The following is an 18,038-nucleotide window of genomic DNA, read 5'->3' on the forward strand; positions in this document are numbered from 1 at the left end:
TTCTGCTCTCTCACTTTAACCTCAGGCCCCAGTGTTTCTCTCTCTGAAATATACAGAAGGCACTGTTTGTCAGTGTATCACTGTGATTACGGTAGACATGATGTGTTTAGGGCTCATATTGGTAAATGCCTTCGTCATCACTGTGATGAGTAACATCATGCTCATCCTGGTTTGAAGTGCTGGTAACTTCTCAGCTGTCCCTTGCTTGGAAAACAAGTTTGACTGCAAAGGGCATTCTTTATAGATTTTATAGAAGTCGATACATGCAATGTCTCGATGATTTTCCTCACTGTTGCTCTGTCCAGTCTTTGCTGTGCCTCAGTGACCTTGTGTGCCACAGTAGTCAATCAGGTGTAGACTTGCACTATCAAGTATGTCTGTGTGAGGATGACCCCAAAACTATTTCGTGTTGCATGATGCTTTGAATGGCAGTATGCGATAAAGCTTCACATGACGCCTGAGGTCAGCTGAGCAGAGTTTTACTTTATTCATAAAGGAGAGAAAAGAGGGGGGTAGAACAGGAGAGGATAGGACAGGCGGTGATAGACAGTAACTAAGTACCTTTACTCAAGGACTGCAGTTCAAGTACACTTGAAGTAGTTGCACTGCACTTGAGTATTTCTGTTAAATGCTGCTTTATAATGGGTGGCATGGTGGTGCAGTGGATGTCATGTCTGCTCTTGTGTGTCAGCCCTGTGATTGGTGTGCAGCACCTCTCGCCAGTAGTGAGCTGGGATAGGTTCCAGCTCCCCTGCAACCCTACCAGATAACCGGTATAGAAAATGAATGGGTGCTACTCTATAGTTTCACTCAGAACAATTTCACTTTAAATACTGTTATTTCTATTTGATTGCTTAAGGTCAATCATTAATTTTAGGATGATAATTTTACACACTAGGGTAGGGTAGGCAGGTATTTGAAATATTAAGGGGTACATATGAAGATCAAAGTACCTTAATAAAATAACAGAAAATTGGAAGAGTATTAATTGGAATCATTCAGTGCATTTTTCTTTTCAATTATTTTGCTTTATCCTAATTTTATTTGACTAAATTGTCATTTGCATTTGAAGTACTGGTCTCAGATTGAAGCGACAGTCTCCTCTGATGTGCAACTTGTGTCACTCTGTGTCCTCCTCCAAATTTTGATGCGTCTCTTCCACCATGGCTTTTGGTTCTGCTTTCCAGCCATAGACTCCTAAAGCAACAAAAGATTTATTTTACTCTTCTTCTAGAGTTAACGAGCCATGGAAAAATAGTTCAGGAAATAAGAAAACAAGCATGTTTGCTCAAACAATAAAAGCATGTTTGCTCAAACACACACAAAGAGGTGACAAGATTTAGCAGTTAGTTCTTCCAAAAGTAAAAAACAGAAAAGCCAACACAACAACATCAACAACAATGTCAACAACAGCTAATAATGGTACCAATCCTAAGATCTAACTCGCAGCAAGTTATTAAATGAACTTATTTCCCAAATTGCTGAACTCTGGTTCAGCAGAGGCTGCAGTAACTACTGCATTTTCCCCTGCATGCAATACTACAATACTGTGTTTGGCCGCTCGTGGAGCATAGTACTATATTATACAGAATGCAGATATTTAACCAATAAATTCTTATCTGAACGTAGTTAAGATATCAAACAAGAGTATTTCCGTGGAATTCTGGACCAACCATTTCATCCAAGGCAGTAAAGTCCATCAAGAGAGTTTACCTGAAGCTGGGTGTTCTCTTCTGTCAGACGCTTGACCTCCTCTTCCAATGAGTTGGTCTTCTTTCTCCACTCTTCGTCTTTTTGCAGCCACATCTTCTCCAGCTCGTACCTTCTCTCCATGTCTTGTACTGTTCTCTGCCAGCTCTCCTCCTTTTCACTCAGCTCCCTCCTGTAGCTCTCTTCCAGAGCCTTACACTTACTTTCCCACTTTTTCTCACTCTGATAGAGCTCTGGCTGGTTCTGCTTCCACAGGGTCATGATGTTTCTGCACTCATCTATCTTGTCAATCAAGTTGGAGTCCAAGCTTCTCTTTTCTTTTAACTCCTCCTCCAGCTGGCTCACTCTCCTCTGCCATCTCTCCTCAGATTCCCAAGGTTTTGAGGCTGCATTCTCCTTTCTGATCCTGATCATCTCTCTCCAGTGACCCTCCATGGCAGAAAGCCTTGCAAGAGTGTCCTCTTTCTGAATATGGAGACTTTGTTCAAGAGAGGTGATTTTTCTCTCCACCTGTCTTCTGCCTTCAAACAGCTCTAACTTGGATTCTCTCACCTCCTCTTCCATCCGTTGGCTGTGTGACTCAGCAACTAAGCAGCTGATCTTAAAACGTCTTATTTCTCCCAGCTGGTGTTTGCTGAGGTCTTGCCAGATTTTCTTTTCCTTTTGAAAGTTCTCCTCCATGTTCTTTATCCTGGCCTCCACCTCTTCCCTCTCCTTCTTGGCCTGGATGTTAAGGTTCGTCAGGTCCTCTAGAGCTTTAGAGATGTTCTGTTCCTTCAGTGTCAGCCTGGCATTCTCCTCTCTCAGGGTGACATTTTCACGGGTCAGTCTCTCAATCGTATCATGAGCTGAGAGAAGAGCTTTATGAAGAGGGTGCACAAGTGATTTGGGAGACTTTGCAAGGTGTCCTCCCTTACTGAGACCCTGTTCTGCTTTTGCACCATCCTTGCTAGGTGCTGTTGGAAATATTGGTGCACACCACAAGCCGAAAAATGGTCGAGCACATTGGCTCCGGAAAGACTGCAGTTTGGAAAGATAAAAAAATATATAGTCAGCATGAATGTAATCCTACTGTGGAAGAGAAAATATTCTCAGATAACTTGTCTAATTAATGAATACTCATGAAGTCTTTAGCTGAAACACAGACACAACGGGGAGATAATATATGATTGAAAGTGTAAAAGATGTGGTTTTTCTTTTAGTGCAAGCTGAAGCACTCTGAGGTGGGCCAAGGATGCTGTAAGCTTGATTTGTATACTCCACATATTTATAGAAATTTTAAATCTTACAAAAAAAATGAAGAAATGTTTACACAAATATTTTTCATATTCAAATGTAACTAAAGTAATGCTGTTTTCTTCATGAACACCTAAATTTATAACAGCATAGCACAGTGAAACTGCTAAGGATACTTCATTAGCGAACAGGTAGTTTAAAAAAGTTGGAATAACTGGTCTAAGTGTTTGACCGTTTAGTGCACATCAATACACATTCCTTTAGCATCAAGCACTGCTCGATTAGGTGTACTGCAAAAAAAGTTTTGTGAGGTTTCACTTGCAAATATTTGTTCTAAAAAGCAACTTGATCTCATAGTTTTGCATTTTGACCAAAAGCTTCTAGATTTATATCAGATGCTGGATATCCTACATGCATATGTGCTCATGATGTCGGAGCTCTCATGGAAAATTAAACTTTTTCAGAAGGGGATTAGCACTAGCGTGACATAGCTGCTGCTGAAATTTGAACCTACAGAGAAATAATGTAGATACACAGAAATAATAATCTCCTTTGTTAAAATATCTTAAACTATATTTGTTAATCTTTACATAAACTATCCAGCAATGAAACACTTGACCAGAGAATTCTTACCTCTTGCATTCTTCTCTCGCTTTTTTTCATGTCTGAACAAATGTATCGTACATGATCTATCAATACGCCATTGTTCACTGGTGATTGAGAGAAATGTGTGTCACTTCTCATGTGTTTGAGAACAGAGAGAATTTGGAGGAACTCTGCTTTATGAAACAATGTGCTATAGAATCCTGCATTCAGAATCCACGACTCAAAGGAAGGAAACTGAGTGTTCCATTGAACTCCGTGTCATCATAGCAGAGGAATGTAACACATTAACTTTTACATTTGGTGTACGTGTATAGATTTGAAGTATTTGCTTAGCACCTTACCTAGAGATTTCCATATGAGGCCATGTTTTAGTTTCACCCAAATAAAATATATATATATATGGATCATTAGTCCACAGCATCCATAACATCTTACATACTGTATGTTTATGCAATGGTCTTATTTTCAATAATTTATGTTATGTTTGGAGCAATGGTACCTGTGTTACAGGACTATAATGACACATGACAAATAAATTTCATTCAGTTTTCTTTTTTGTGGCATTGCAGCTTTGAAATGAAATACACACAGTCACAGTAGTTAGGAATCGAATCATCACAGTTATGATAGTTTTTCATCCTATAGTGTTATGTTGCTTAAACGTCCTACAGGGTGGATTTGGTTTGGTTAACAGAGGTTAAAATGAAGGTCACAACAACATGTTGTCAATAAATAAAAGACACATAATACATCATGCACGTAATCATTATTGTTAGTATGCTCAGGCAGCAGGAAATTACCATTAGTCACTGGTAATTAGTCAAATTAATCACCTTTAGTCGTAACTGGTAAGTTTCGCCACAGGAATCCAGCAGTCCTCCTGCAGCTAACGATGACACATATGGCTGTCCAGCACGACTACAGCCACTGCTCCGCTAGAGAAGCTCTGTACTTTGCTGAGGGGTCCAGCCTTGAATTTTTGTGGTACTTGGTCATCTTGTAACTTTTTAGACTCTCCCTACATTTGTGGTGTCCCTGAGCACATCCAGAGAGTCATGTATCGACATTACACAAACACCACAATGAAACTACACATCAAACTGAGCCAGTTACATGGGCAAAATTGTCATCAAGGAGAAAACAGACCCCATGTCTGGGTTGTATGGTCTCTTTTCCAGTAATGGAGTAGATTTTGTTTCTGTGGCTACCCCATTAATGTGCCATATAAACATCAGTTTTTGGTTCAACTGTGTGCTTTGTGTGCTGCCTCCACAGGTCACGACTGTGTTGACAATATTTTATCAGTGACGTGCCAGCAACATGCAATTCTATCTCTCTTTTGGTGAGATAAGAGAATGAAAATCTCAACAGTGGTTTGTAGTCCTCTATGCAAATTATGTGCTGTGCATGTATAATTACTGTGTTCGAACAATCCATGTAAGCAACAGGCGACATACTGATATTCAGTAAACGGTTAATCCAACGGTTAATACGGACTTACAAAACATCTCAAAACACTTTTGCTGTCATTAAGCAAAGGTGCTGAGATGAGACAAATCACTCTGCATTCAAGGTCTTATGTGTTCTGTAACAGAGAGTTAATTAAAAACACACAATTAAAAAAGCAATGTTATCTTTCAGTGGTTTTCATTACATTCTATAAAATCACGAATCATGAGCATAAACCCGAGCTTTTCTAACTGTCATTAAAACTTGTGTGAACTTATGTCATACAGTCACACTTGGACTCAAGTGGTTAAACTATGAGGTACAATCCTTCCCTGTATTTCCTGATTGGACTGTATCCATGAAACTTACAGTAAACTCAGGTTAACCAGGGCCCCTTAACCACATGTTGACAGAACAATGTGTCAGCAGCAACCTTATCGTCTGTGCTGCTGACTAACATCATTATAACAGGAATGAACCATGGCTGAGATTGCTGCAGCATTCAACAAGTTTTAGATGTAAAAAATCTGACTTGAAACCCCCTCCAACTCACACACATACACACACACACACACACAATCAGTTGTTTATTGCATGAACATTAGTCATTAGTTTAGTTTGAAAGTCAAATAGGTCCATTAATGAGTCTACACAGCATAAACAGCATATATTGCCGAAATGGGTAGAAGTTGTGGATTATAAGACCAAAAAGTTTTCCTGACATCATCACGGACAGATAAAAGCAGCCTCCACTGACCTTTGGATCTCTACTGTATACAGTACAATAGGACAGAATTTCTTTCAGACACTTCCCCTTGATTAGTGAGCCTGCAGGAGAACTGTGCTGGGAAGACGGTGTTCTGATGTCAGTGGTGAGGATGATGATTGATGATGAAGATGAAGGACGCTGATGTAGTGGTCATGAAAGTAGGTGGTCACAGCCAGAGGAGGGCCCAGCAGCAGGCATAGCCACACTAAACCATTGCCATAGTTTCCTTGGAAATGGTTTCCAAGGAATACTGCAACCAGAAGCTAGAAGGAGAAGACACAGTGTTAGCTGTGGAAGGAATAGACCAAGACTCAGACCTTACCCACATGTATACAGATATTTTTCTAAATGGATATTTATAAATAAAAATTATGCACACACAACCTTCTTTTACAAAATACTGTATCTCTGTCCACATAAGAGTGTGAACGTAATTCCAAACCTTCAAACAAGGATTTCGGGCCAATAGGTGACGATAAAGTCTACAACAAGTGAAACCAGAGAAGAACATTCTGAGCCTGCGTAGTGAGTTTATTCTGTTTAAACAAAATGATCCCAAACTGTAGAAAACCTCTAAGCTGTGGATCAGTTGTAAGTGCCAAATAACTTACATTCGTAGTCCAGCATTGTTGTTGTTTTAAGCATATGCTCTTTACACGAAACAACAATGCATGCACAAAATGAGACGATGAGGTCATTGTTTCCCCAAAGGCCCTGTTCAACATGTTCACATGGACAGGCATTTAAAAGAATCATTTTTATTGACCTAAAACACTGTTTGTGTGTAAACCAGAGGCCAAAACACCTTAGTGGGGAGGGCCAGGAAGGAGGCAAGTAAAGATGATTTATTTCTTCCTTTCACATGACAAGGTGTGTTCGTCATGATCATAAAATAAGAGCTTTAAGGTTAAAATGACTCCTACCACTGAGAACTTATGGCAACTTACAGTAAATCTTCCTCTTAGGCCAAGTGTATTATCTACTCACACCCATGGTCTGATGGAGTATTATTTCTCTGGTCATGTTGTGCTCTCTGCAAATGCTTCTTCACTTCTCATAAATATGGAAAGGTCAGCTCTGACTAGCACGCCATAGTTAGGGTGTTCTTACCATGCAGGAGTTGGAAAATTACAGTCGTAGTGACAGGAAATCCTTGTAACTGTTTAAATACATTTGTTCCAAGTTTTGTCCTCAGAACTGAAGGTACCTCTTCACTAGAGCAAAATATCTGTGGGCTTTTATGTGAATGCTGTGTGATAACTTAGCAGTGAGCCAATGGAGCACGCATGTGGAGCCCCTCCAGCCACAAAGCTTAATTTAGAGTCAGGAAACTTTTGAAAGAAAAATTATTAACATTTGCAATGAGAAAATGTACTGGTTTTTACTGTTTAAGTGTTTCCTTGTATTACTGCAAGTGACGTTAGTTAGTTACAAAGTTGCAGTCTGAACAACTGAACAATGAGCTGAAACTCACTATGAAGCTCGGTCAAGCTGCAAGGAACTGCAGAGTCAGGTGATACTTCTCTGTACGATGTCTCGTGATACTTTGTTATTATAACAATATAAAATTTAAAAAGTAAAAACGAAAAAATATCTACTATACTACTTACCTGTCTTTTTTCCCCTGGTGACAAAACAAAAGTCAAATTAAGTAAGGGGTGTGTTTGATTTTTTTTATTCACCTGTTCAGTAAATGTAACAGTCTGCTAAAGTTGGAGCCAAAGCTATTTAGAGGGGCAGCAACATTGTTAGTGTGTAACCAGAGTCCCTCAGTGCCTGAGGCCCCATCCAGGTTACTGTCCCCCCAACCACCACTGATGCGAAATCCTCACCTCAAGTACCATCATGATGAAGATCCACAGTCGACAGCTATGCAGGGGCAGAGCAATCATACACTGAGGACAAAAACATCACAGCAGCTCATTATTGCAGTTTGTTTGAACTCTCCAATCTCTCAAGTCTAATATCCATAGGGGAAAAGTTCACTAGTGGTCCAAGCTGACCAAATAGACAAAACTTACTTCATGATCTAATTAGTGTTGAGTAGCAATAAACAGCTTCTTGCTCATTTGACCCTCTACAAATGAACAGGATATTCACTATTGAGATTCTATACCAAAAACAAAATGCAGATATTAGTGCTTATCTTAAAAACTAGATTTTTAAACCAGATTTCCAGTATCTTATGTTGTCCTCTATCAAACAAATCAAATCACAGTAAGGAGTAAAATTTGCTTTACACAGCATGAGACTGTACCTCACAAAGAACAGCTGACATCAGGAAGACCAGCAACTCCGCACATGATTGGGCAACATTTTTTTCCACCAGCCGTGTGTATACATGTCTTCAAAGGAGTGAAAACACGTAGCAAAGACATATAAGAGAGAAAGTAAAATGTAAGGAAAATTATTTGCTATTCATGTCACCTTGTGTGAAGGTTGAAGCCTTAGGTCTTAGATCCGTCAGACTAAAATACCTCTGACACCATTTCTGATAGGGAATATTCCAGTTCTTCCAGAAAGTGATCAGACTTGTCGCATTCCTGGGAAATGACATAATGAACCACAATGGGTTAATGCTGAATGTGCAACAACAAAAGGTGCAGAAAGTATTTTGTGCAACTGACCACCAGTCTCCATAAAAATGACGATCACCGAAGCATAGCAGCTCCGCCCAGAAATTCAGGTAGGAGTGAGTCAAGAAGAAGAAGAGGAGCCAGAGGAAATGGGTTGGTGCCTTACATGAAAATTTGTGTTAGTAAAACCAATATTATGTACCACTGTGCTATCCACATCATCACCACTGTCTGGGGCCACCGTCTTCACAGAGATGACCTCTGTTTACATCATGATACACTGATATTTTACTTTGACTCAGTGCTTTACTTCTGCCAAATCCAAACTCATGTATCGAAAGGCAGTAGTAGAATATAATATAATGCAGAAATACCATTCAAAAATCACTCACCACCAGTCCCACCAGGTGCTCCACTCTCGTAGTGATGTTCATACTCTATAAGAATGAAATAAAAGTGAACTCCAGAGGTCTGGAATCTGTGTTTGTCCTAATATTTACAATTAAGAGAGATTATGTTTCACTCACAGAGAAAGAGTTTTCTGATCTCTGGAAGATGGGCTCAATCCACTGAGAGAGAGAGAGAGAAAAAGACTCATGGTGTAGTAATGGCATTCAGTCTAAACACATTCAGAAACAGTCTACAGCCATGCTAGCAGCTCTTTGAGGCTGCACTTCAGTACAGTGGTGCTTCGAGCTAAATACTACTATTAGCATGCTTACATGCTCACACTAATGATGATAACATGTTGATGCATAGAGCGTACAATCTTAACCATGATGACCACATTAGTTCAGGATGTTATCATGCTGATATTTGCTAATTAGCATAACAACGTGAGGCACAGTTAGTCCAATTGACAGAATGGCATCCCTTCAGCCATCCTATACAACAATGACTCATGAAATTATTAGAAACGGCATTTCAACTCAAAAGAGCAGATACATCATAACACTATACTATCAAACTGATATACTATTACAGTTGGCTCAATGCTAAAACCATAGCATATATACAATATCACTAATTTGAACATGTACAGTGGAGGGTGTGCAATATTTTCAGATAACCTCACAGATCAGTGTTTGAAGCAGACTACATGTTTCAGCCATTAAACAGCAGCTACTTATTACTGACTTCCTTTAGTTTTTAGACGTATTAAAGAAACATTTGTCACATGATTGACAAACATGGTGGCATCGCAGAAATTTTATAACACATGTAGTACAGTTAATTTTATGATATTATGCACTGCATTCAATTCACTGATTATTTCTCACAGAATGTACAGAACATATGTGTATTCAGAACATCAGAACATGCTATGTGCACCAATAAGTCAGACACAAGATGTTATGATGCACTACAATATTGTGTACTACTACATGTCAGTACATTGACACTACATTAAACAGTGTAAGTTCCCAGGTAAGTACACAGTATCATGTACAAAAGTTTCTGTACCTGCTGCACAATTCCAACCATGATTTGGATAACAATCACCTAAAGGTAGAAAATGCCACATTTAACAAGCTGCAATGTTTCCATCTGTAAGACCTACAGTATATCTGCACATCAGCTCTATCTGACAAGGAGAATATCCTGTCCATACCAAATAAGTAGAACTTCTTTAAACTGTTTTAACCTTATCTTACTAAAATACAACACATGTGGTTATAAGAATGTCCTTTTCATGATAGCATTTACTAACATAAATGAATGAGAATATGTAAGAAAATCTCTATTTTGTATAGACTTCATCCTCTAACAATTGTCACTCTCTCCAGTTCTGCTGTGGCAGTGTCTTAGGAAGCTGACAGGGTAAAGAAACACTCCTCCTTGGAGTGGAGCCCGCGCCACTCTCTCAGTATGCTCAGGGCTCTTGGCGTAACCGAAGGGATTCCCAACCCAAGTAGAAACAATCCACAGTCTCCCATAGTATCTCCCATAGCCCCTTGTTTGAGCAGGTGGCTCTTGACAGCGGCAATGTCGGGATGCAGGGAATGTGTACTTTATATCGGGAAAAACTGGAGACAGCAGCCAGCCATCTGCTAATAAAGAGCCTTTTCCCTGACTACCAGTTTGCCCTCCTCTCCACTGAGTGTAATGCAACTGTTCAAGCACATGTTTTTCCCTGAGCATCATGTGGGGGAAACATGAGAAGACATAATGTGTGCACAAGCATAATGTGTCAGTGGTGAAGCCGCCTCTGTCCTTCACACACAACGAAAAGATTTTTTCGTCTGTTGTAAGCAGATAAGCCGATCCGCTGATCAGTACGTGTCCGTTCCCCCTGGGAGAGTAACGTCACGAGTTACGTCACACATCTCAGTGTTCACAGACCCTACTGGGAGGGGGGGAGGAGTCAGTCCCAAGTCCCAAGTTGTAGGGGAGAAATGGCCACGGCCTCCGTCTCTAAACAGAGACTGCCTGAAAGACTTCGCTCCACTGTTGAAGGGCAAAGACATGGTGGTGAGGATAGACAACAAAACGGCAGCAGCATACATAAATCGCCAGGGCAGTGTTCATTCGGCTCAGCTGCGTGTAGAGGCCAGGAGCATATTGCTGCGCTCTATCCTGGCCATCCCGGGAAAGTTGAGGCTTGCCCCCCGATGTGGTGCACACAATTCAGAGTGCCAAAGCTGCTTCCACTATCGCCTCTAAGGCAAAGCGGTCTGTTTTTCAGCGCGGCGTGCAGAGATGGGCACGGATCCCACATCATGCCCTCATCCTCTTGCGCTAATTTTTTTTCTGTCTTTGTCTTTGATAAAATATATACTGTAGCAATTTCATCCTGTCATGAGGGCTAAGATGAGACAGGGAAAACATCGCATGGTGCCTGTCCGGTGTGTGTGCTGTCTCATTATGTGGCACCACAGCAGGTTTCAGACAGACACAGTCACAGAAATTGTTTGTGCGTTACAGAGAGCAGGGAAAACCTCTCACTAAACAGCATCTCCCAGTGGCTGTGTGAAGCTATCACACGAGCTTGGACCTCTGCTGAGGTCCCTTTTTACTGTGTGTGGTCATACATTAATACATGTATTTCATTCACACACCTGCACACCATGTGTTAGACCGGCTGAGAAACCATGAGCTGCTTTTGTGTTATTCTCATTTTTATCCTCTGTGTGCTTATAGGGCTAGTAGATTGGTGTGTGCTGGTGTTTGGGACCCTGGTAATCCAGTAGGGCATAGATCACATCCAGCTTCACCCCTTATCCCAATAGTGACAGCTCTTAGAGGACGAAGCCCAAAAAAATGAAATACGAATGAAAAAATTAAAAATGCTGAAGAAAGCTGAAGAAAAAGCTGGCTTAGCTTTTGGGGGCACATTTCAGGTCACACAGGGTTTATATACTGTGACTGTGTACCTGAGGCAGGCCCAGTGCACAGCACAGCAGCACAAAAGATAATCTTCACAACTGCGTATGTGTGCAAGGGATGAACCCAATAGCGACAGCTCTTAGAGGGCTACGCCAGACTTATAGGATTTGTAACCAACATTATTTTGCTTTAATAACTGAATGAAATCAAATCACGATACATAAAACAAAGTACAAAGTAGGTTTATTGTATTTGGGTGTTATCCAGCACCAAGTGGATGGACAGTTGACCTGACAAAACTAAATACAAAATGGACTGACATTAAGTTTTTATGTGTGAGGGCAATTGAGGGCTCTTTCTTTTTTGAGATGACAAAAAGCCAGCTGTTGGGAACACATTTGATTGGTTTTCATTTAATTATGATGCAGCAAATGCATGCCTAAAAATCAAATACAACAGCAACATTTCACTTTATTTCTTTCCTTTGTTTTAACTTTTGCCTCTCAGGTCAAACAATTAGTCACATTGCTGTAATACGGGATATGATATATTTCTCTAAAAATGGTTTGTGTATCAAACCCTCAGTGATAATGGTGCCGCTGTTTAGCTCACCATTTCAAGCAGCCTGTGCAGGAGCTTATTGATGCGGACCTTGGGAGTACATGGGAAGTCTCTCTGGTAGCACAGAGTGGGGGCAAGGAGGAAATAATATAAATCTGAGAAATCAAAGAGAGTCACAGAGGACAAAATGTAACATCAGTGTAATCAGTTAATGTAAAGAATTTAATATGTGTGAGTATCAACCCATGAATGACAAGCAGTTTCACCTCGGAAAGTAAGATGCTCGGTGTGGGCTTTTCCCCCAACAGAAACATTCTTGTCTGTCTCTGAAAACACGCACATATAAAAAGCAGCAGTTGTTGGATTACTCTCTGCTTTGGTTATGAAATGAAATCAGTGCCACCTCTGGAAAAATACCTTTGTCAGTTAAATGAGCCTGTCGATACCAGCGATTAGTGTCCTGGTAAGAATAAAGCTTCATTGCCAGAGCAGTGTAGAACCAGAGAGAGAAGAAAGCTCCACCTGGTGGACATAATTTAAATATATATACATATACATAATATCAATCAAAATATAATATATCATACAAAATAACTGTTTCTGCAGGCATATTGTGAGATTCTTCTGTCCCCATCATTTTGCTACAGAAATTGATCTAACATATTGAACTTTATTCTAAAGTCTGCCTGTGCTGTTATGTTTCCTATAATGTCAGATATGTCAGACTAAACTATGGGGGAAGTATATCTGCAAAATGATGCATCAGAATGCTTCCAATTCACAGAATGGTGTGGATGCATATTTTGATAATGTGCTAAAACAAGCAGATAAGAAAAGGAATAACTGAGCTGATTTTCATCAGTTTTGACAATATTAAAGGTAGATGTAATGATGATACATATACTTATAGTTGTTACCTGTTGATATTGTAGGCTCATGTACAATGACTGCAGTGGGAAATAGCAGGAGCAGCCCCAGATTTGTGAGATGTAAACGATGAGTGTTGATGGAGGACAGCATTCCCTGACAGGAATAAATGGAATAAAAGTGTTTAATTGACAGTTATTTAAAATTGACAAATCGCTTGATAAGATATTATTGGAGCTGATATGTCTTCAGAGGGTCTTTATTTAACACTATCATGGTGTTGATGTATTTTCTAAATTAGAACCACATTGATCACAATTTGCAGAGAAAAACAAAATGCACCAGTCTCACCTTTTCCTGAGACCTCTCAAGGAACAAAGCAGTAATGGCAAACATGTTGGCAGCTGGAAGAGATACAGATATTTTGTTAATTCACAACCGGTCTGCAGTTACAGTCCCACCCTAGAGTTCATGTTATGCTCTGTTAGTAGATTTGGGATGTACACCTATTTAAAAATAAATAAATAAATAAATAAATAAATTACATAATGTCTTTTGTGCCTCCAGAAGCGATGTCACTTGAGTCAACATCGGTTGGGTCTGAAGACTTAAAGTTTGACCAGATGTTTGAGGACCGCTTCTCATCTCTGCAGGGGGTTGGAGGCTCAAGGCTACATTAGTCATAACCTCTGATCAAACTGGCAGTGATCATGCATAGTGGCAGCACAGTGGGTAAGGTAGGCATCAAATTTTGACAAGAAAAAGCAATGTATGAAAAAAAAATATATATCTTTGGCTTGTGCTGCAACAATTTTGACTTTCTTAAACTGTGCAGTGTGAGCCAGTCAATGTTAAAGTGGTGGAGAACTCATGAGGTTAATGTAAAGTAGTTCTATTTTTGTTCTCTGACTGTTCTTAATTTTGTTGCAGTTCTATCTAAAAGAGTTTCTCACCCAGTATGAGGTTGACAGATGGCCAGTTGCAGTTGTCCTCAATGAGATGCTCCAAGACCTTTTTGACATCTATCAAAAAACCGTGTCTGTTAAGAAGAGGAAAACAAAGGACAAATGTCTGTTTAAAATAATTTATATGGGACAGTTTCAATTATATGGTTTGGAAAAATCCCACAGACTTGCTAAGCAGATAGATTTAACCCAGTGTATGGACTCCCAGCCACATTCTGTTTGCTTCAGTTTCCTTTGACAAGGCTTATTTAAATAAAGTTTCCTTGTACACTTATTCCTCGTGTCTGCATACTTGGTCCTCCATTTTATGACTCTTAAAAATGTTGGGCACACATTTTAATTTCAGTTCTAATGGATTTGTTCTCAGCTCCATTAGAAGCTAACATAACAACGAAACGATAAGTAAAATCTAATTAATGCAAATTATGGATATAATTGGATACATAAAACACATGGATATAATTTGCATTAATCACAACTCGGTATAAGGAAAAATTTACAGTAGATGTAAGGTTTGCATGTGTGCATCAATTCATACTTACTGTATAAAATTTTCCAAGAACAGGTGAGCATGAGTCAGTACCTGAAAATCAGAACGACATGCATGCACACAGTAAAACACCAATCAGGTAATAAGTTATAAGTCAGAGATAATCTTCAATTTAAAGTACATGTTTCATAACAGAAACTGTTAAAATGATCTAAATCAAGCAGGAAGCGATGAGAGAACTGACCAGGAGGATAATGATCCAGTTGAGGATGCCTCTGTATCCAGTGAAGCTGCTGTTGGAGCTCAGCAAAGAGTCCTGGACACGATGACAACTGGGCGAAGACACTTGTTTTAGTCACCTTTAACCAGCTTTGTGAATCACCCATAGCAGACTCTATGCTCACAGTGCTGACGTCTGTGCTGGTGTTATTGGTGTTAACATGTTCTCACACTTGCCAAAAAAAAAAAAAAACAACAAACAAAAAACAACTCTCCATCCCATTCCTATTATTTCAAGAGTAGTTTTTGTTCACTCTCAGAAAACAACAGGTTTGCACATTTGATGGAGTTTCCTGAGAGTAAAACACAATCTGCACAGAATGTAACACTGCTGCTGGGGTCACTGGTTTCAGATAGAATTGGAAAACCTTAGTATCACTCTGTACCACAGCTTCACTGAGTCCTGATGTCTAATAGTATTTTTATCAGTCAAAAAGAATCAAACACACAGAATCCTACAGTAGGATGCACATCTCTGGATTCATTAGATTTGTGAAACTACTTCTGATAACTAGAAATCTTTCTGTAATTTCAAGTACTTCTAGTATTACTTAAGTACAAATTTGAGGCACCTGTACTTGATGGCCCTTTAACATAACTTCATATTCCTACTCTTAACTATATTTGTTCATATTAGTTACTTTACAAATTTGGTTTTTATATAAATCATGTAACAAATTTGTGTTATACAGTTTTAACATCTAGACAGATTATAAAATGCTTAGAATTTGTTTTACCTTGATCAACTTCCCCTTTAAAATGCTACTTTCATTTTAATGCATCAATAATAGTCCAGTAATATAATGTATAACTGAAATGACTTTGAATTTTTGGACATTTAGTTAGCAATGATTACATAATTTTGCATACGTCTCATTTTTATGCAGGACTTTTAATTGAGTATTTGACAGCTTAAGTTTGCTATTTTAACTTCAAAGATTTAAATACTTCCTCCATTATTCAAGTCTTGCAACTGCTATTTAACAGCCATGAACAAGTGACTGAAGCAGCAGAGGAAGCCTACCAGAGCAGAGATGCGTAGGGATGTTCTTGTTCACTTGGTGAATCAGTGGCAGAAATGGGAACACTGTCATACAGGCTAGCACTGTCTTCTTCAGCCGAGGAAGAGGAGCAGACAGACGAGAACCTCTTCCTCATCACGGCCATCTTTGAGTTTAAGAGCTCGTCCACCGGAGTTAAGTTCAGAGATGGTGCAATTCACTTTAAGAAAAAACAAAAATGGGCTCATCACTATCATTTACTTTGATCTGAAATGTCACAATGTGGTTATGATTTCTTTTATATCTAAAGAAAATTTTAGGTTTCCCAAACACCTGGTGCCTTGGCAGGATAAAGAAGAAGAAATATATCCATGAAAGAGACAAACACAAACAAAATGCTGTTTCAAACAGACACTATTTACTTGGCTTTTGATTAACCTAAGTAACCTGGATATGTGCCTTACATGTAGCACCTGTAGCCTCCAGCAGACTACAGAGAACTGGGCGGTTGTATTTTATTACATTTCCTGTTATCTTTTTTTTTAATATATATATTTGATGTCTTATCTGTGTTGAAACAGGGGCCTGTGGTGTGTAGGACTGAGAGTAGAGCAGTACATCATTTACATGCAAACTGCATTTCATAAGCCCAGATATTTAAGGCAAGGGGTTCCCAAACTTTTTCACATAAAGGACCCCAAAACTGACTGAGATGAGATCACAGATGCCCATTTCATAAAATCTTGTCCCAGTCTTCCATCTGACAAGAACTTTGCTTTTAGATGTTTTGTTACAGGGAGTCAATAAAACTCGTGATCAAAATAGTCATACATTGGAACGCCCTTAAAGACCCCATCAGTTTGAAATCCATTGTAGGCCACCTTCTGCTCTATAACATCGAGAATTTTAACTAAATTGCTGTAGTAACTTACCAGCTCAACTCTGTCCCTCCAGAGGAAGGCTACGTATTTTCCAATACATGATTCCAGACTTTATCTGTGCGCCAAGTCCCATTGAGTTAATTATGAACGCGGGATATGCTACGAAATAATATGCAATTAATTTAATTAGATACCACCCTTTGGTTTTGCTATGTCGGTTATTCCGGCGAGCTTCTTCCTGCAGTCAAATACACTACGGTGGGAGGTATATTATGACATCATAATTATGAAAGTTGGACTTCATATTGATATTTTTATTGCTGCTTGGAAGAATACATACGCCGAATTAAATAACTGCTCTAATTGATTCAGGACTCATATGCTTTTAATATTGCATGTTAGATTTGCTGCTAAAGCATGAAACTTTAAAATAGCCAGAGATCTGAATGCAGCTCGGCCTGACCTTGTCCAGGGACTGAAACGGTTTACCTTGTCATCCGCCGCAAAAACACAGCATCCTCTGTGGCAGGTCGACGGCGATGAAACCTACATCCCACAACATGCACAGCTTATCAGCCTGCTGTCCACATATATGTGGATACAATCGTGTATTTTTTGACCCTGGATTCCATTTGGGAATGTAATACTCTCATAGTCGCTCTAGAAGCCCGCTGGAATCAAGATTTCGCCTTTTCTCATAATTCAAAATAAAAGTCTCCTGGAAGAAAAAAATCGCTGTTGTGCAGCCACATCGTTTTTACTGTATTATTTTTCATCCATTTGTGTGAATGCACTTTTTATTTAGATCTTATTTTTTATATAATAGTGTAGCGATGTATTTGAACCAATGGCCATGTATTGATTTATTCTTAATGTGATTTTAGTGAAATAAGGATTAAAAAACAGACTTGACATTGGACGGACACTACTGCTGAAGAATAACAGACAACCTAAAAACGTACTGGCTCTAAGTGAATCCAATTTGGATCGTGATTGGCTTTCTTAGTGAGACAATTTTAAGAGATTAAAAAAACCCTCCCTGTCTGCCGTCTAATCCTTTGAACAAAACGGTAAGACCTTGTAGGTCATTTATCTCACCGCATTGTTCCCCGGTGTCCGGGATCCGAGATCCGAGAGTGATGATGCAGCGGTTGTTTCTGTAAGTTTAGAACATCGCGTTAGGCAACAGTTTCAGCTCGTTTGAACCCACAGAGGTCTGTAACGTGTGCTTTTACTTTGAAGCTACAGTACCTTCCGTCTGATTTTACTCTCTCTCTCTCTGACTTCACAGAGCTCACAATGGGATGCTGGCACTCTGTAG

At 39.4% G+C, this 18,038-nt stretch overlaps 2 protein-coding genes across 6 annotated transcripts; both read right to left on the reverse strand.

Annotated features, from left to right (window-relative positions):
* Nucleotides 1-992: 992 nt before the first annotated feature.
* LOC124062156 (golgin subfamily A member 6-like protein 6) lies at nucleotides 993-3,746 on the reverse strand. Its single transcript, XM_046394707.1, has 3 exons — nucleotides 3,580-3,746; nucleotides 1,714-2,730; nucleotides 993-1,197 (listed from the first exon to the last, which is right to left on the reverse strand). Exons 1-3 carry the CDS (start codon nucleotides 3,688-3,690, stop codon nucleotides 1,081-1,083), a joined length of 1,245 nt encoding a protein of 414 aa, XP_046250663.1. The 5' UTR covers nucleotides 3,691-3,746; the 3' UTR covers nucleotides 993-1,080.
* A 1,829-nt stretch (nucleotides 3,747-5,575) lies between these two features.
* On the reverse strand, nucleotides 5,576-17,845 carry LOC124062297 (diacylglycerol O-acyltransferase 1-like). 5 transcript variants are annotated; one of them, XR_006843894.1, is made up of 19 exons: nucleotides 17,207-17,800; nucleotides 15,860-16,056; nucleotides 14,801-14,888; nucleotides 14,609-14,649; nucleotides 14,055-14,140; nucleotides 13,453-13,505; nucleotides 13,152-13,257; nucleotides 12,652-12,756; nucleotides 12,501-12,560; nucleotides 12,286-12,389; nucleotides 9,811-9,849; nucleotides 8,874-8,915; nucleotides 8,739-8,783; nucleotides 8,398-8,507; nucleotides 8,248-8,313; nucleotides 8,028-8,115; nucleotides 7,792-7,880; nucleotides 7,603-7,665; nucleotides 5,970-6,033 (listed from the first exon to the last, which is right to left on the reverse strand). XR_006843894.1 is itself a non-coding variant. In XM_046394957.1 (18 exons), exons 2-18 carry the CDS (start codon nucleotides 16,000-16,002, stop codon nucleotides 5,821-5,823), a joined length of 1,452 nt encoding a protein of 483 aa, XP_046250913.1. In that variant the 5' UTR covers nucleotides 16,003-16,056; nucleotides 17,816-17,845; the 3' UTR covers nucleotides 5,576-5,820. The 5 variants fall into 5 exon arrangements, 4 of the variants coding, with proteins under 4 accessions (XP_046250913.1, XP_046250912.1, XP_046250914.1 ...); XM_046394957.1 differs by lacking the exons at nucleotides 7,792-7,880; nucleotides 17,207-17,800 and adding an exon at nucleotides 17,816-17,845 and having other exon boundaries at nucleotides 5,576-6,033; XM_046394956.1 differs by lacking the exon at nucleotides 7,792-7,880 and having other exon boundaries at nucleotides 5,576-6,033.
* Nucleotides 17,846-18,038: the final 193 nt, after the last annotated feature.

The sequence above is a fragment of the Scatophagus argus genome, chromosome 7, assembly GCF_020382885.2.
Source record: "Scatophagus argus isolate fScaArg1 chromosome 7, fScaArg1.pri, whole genome shotgun sequence".
NCBI lineage: Eukaryota > Metazoa > Chordata > Actinopteri > Scatophagidae > Scatophagus > Scatophagus argus.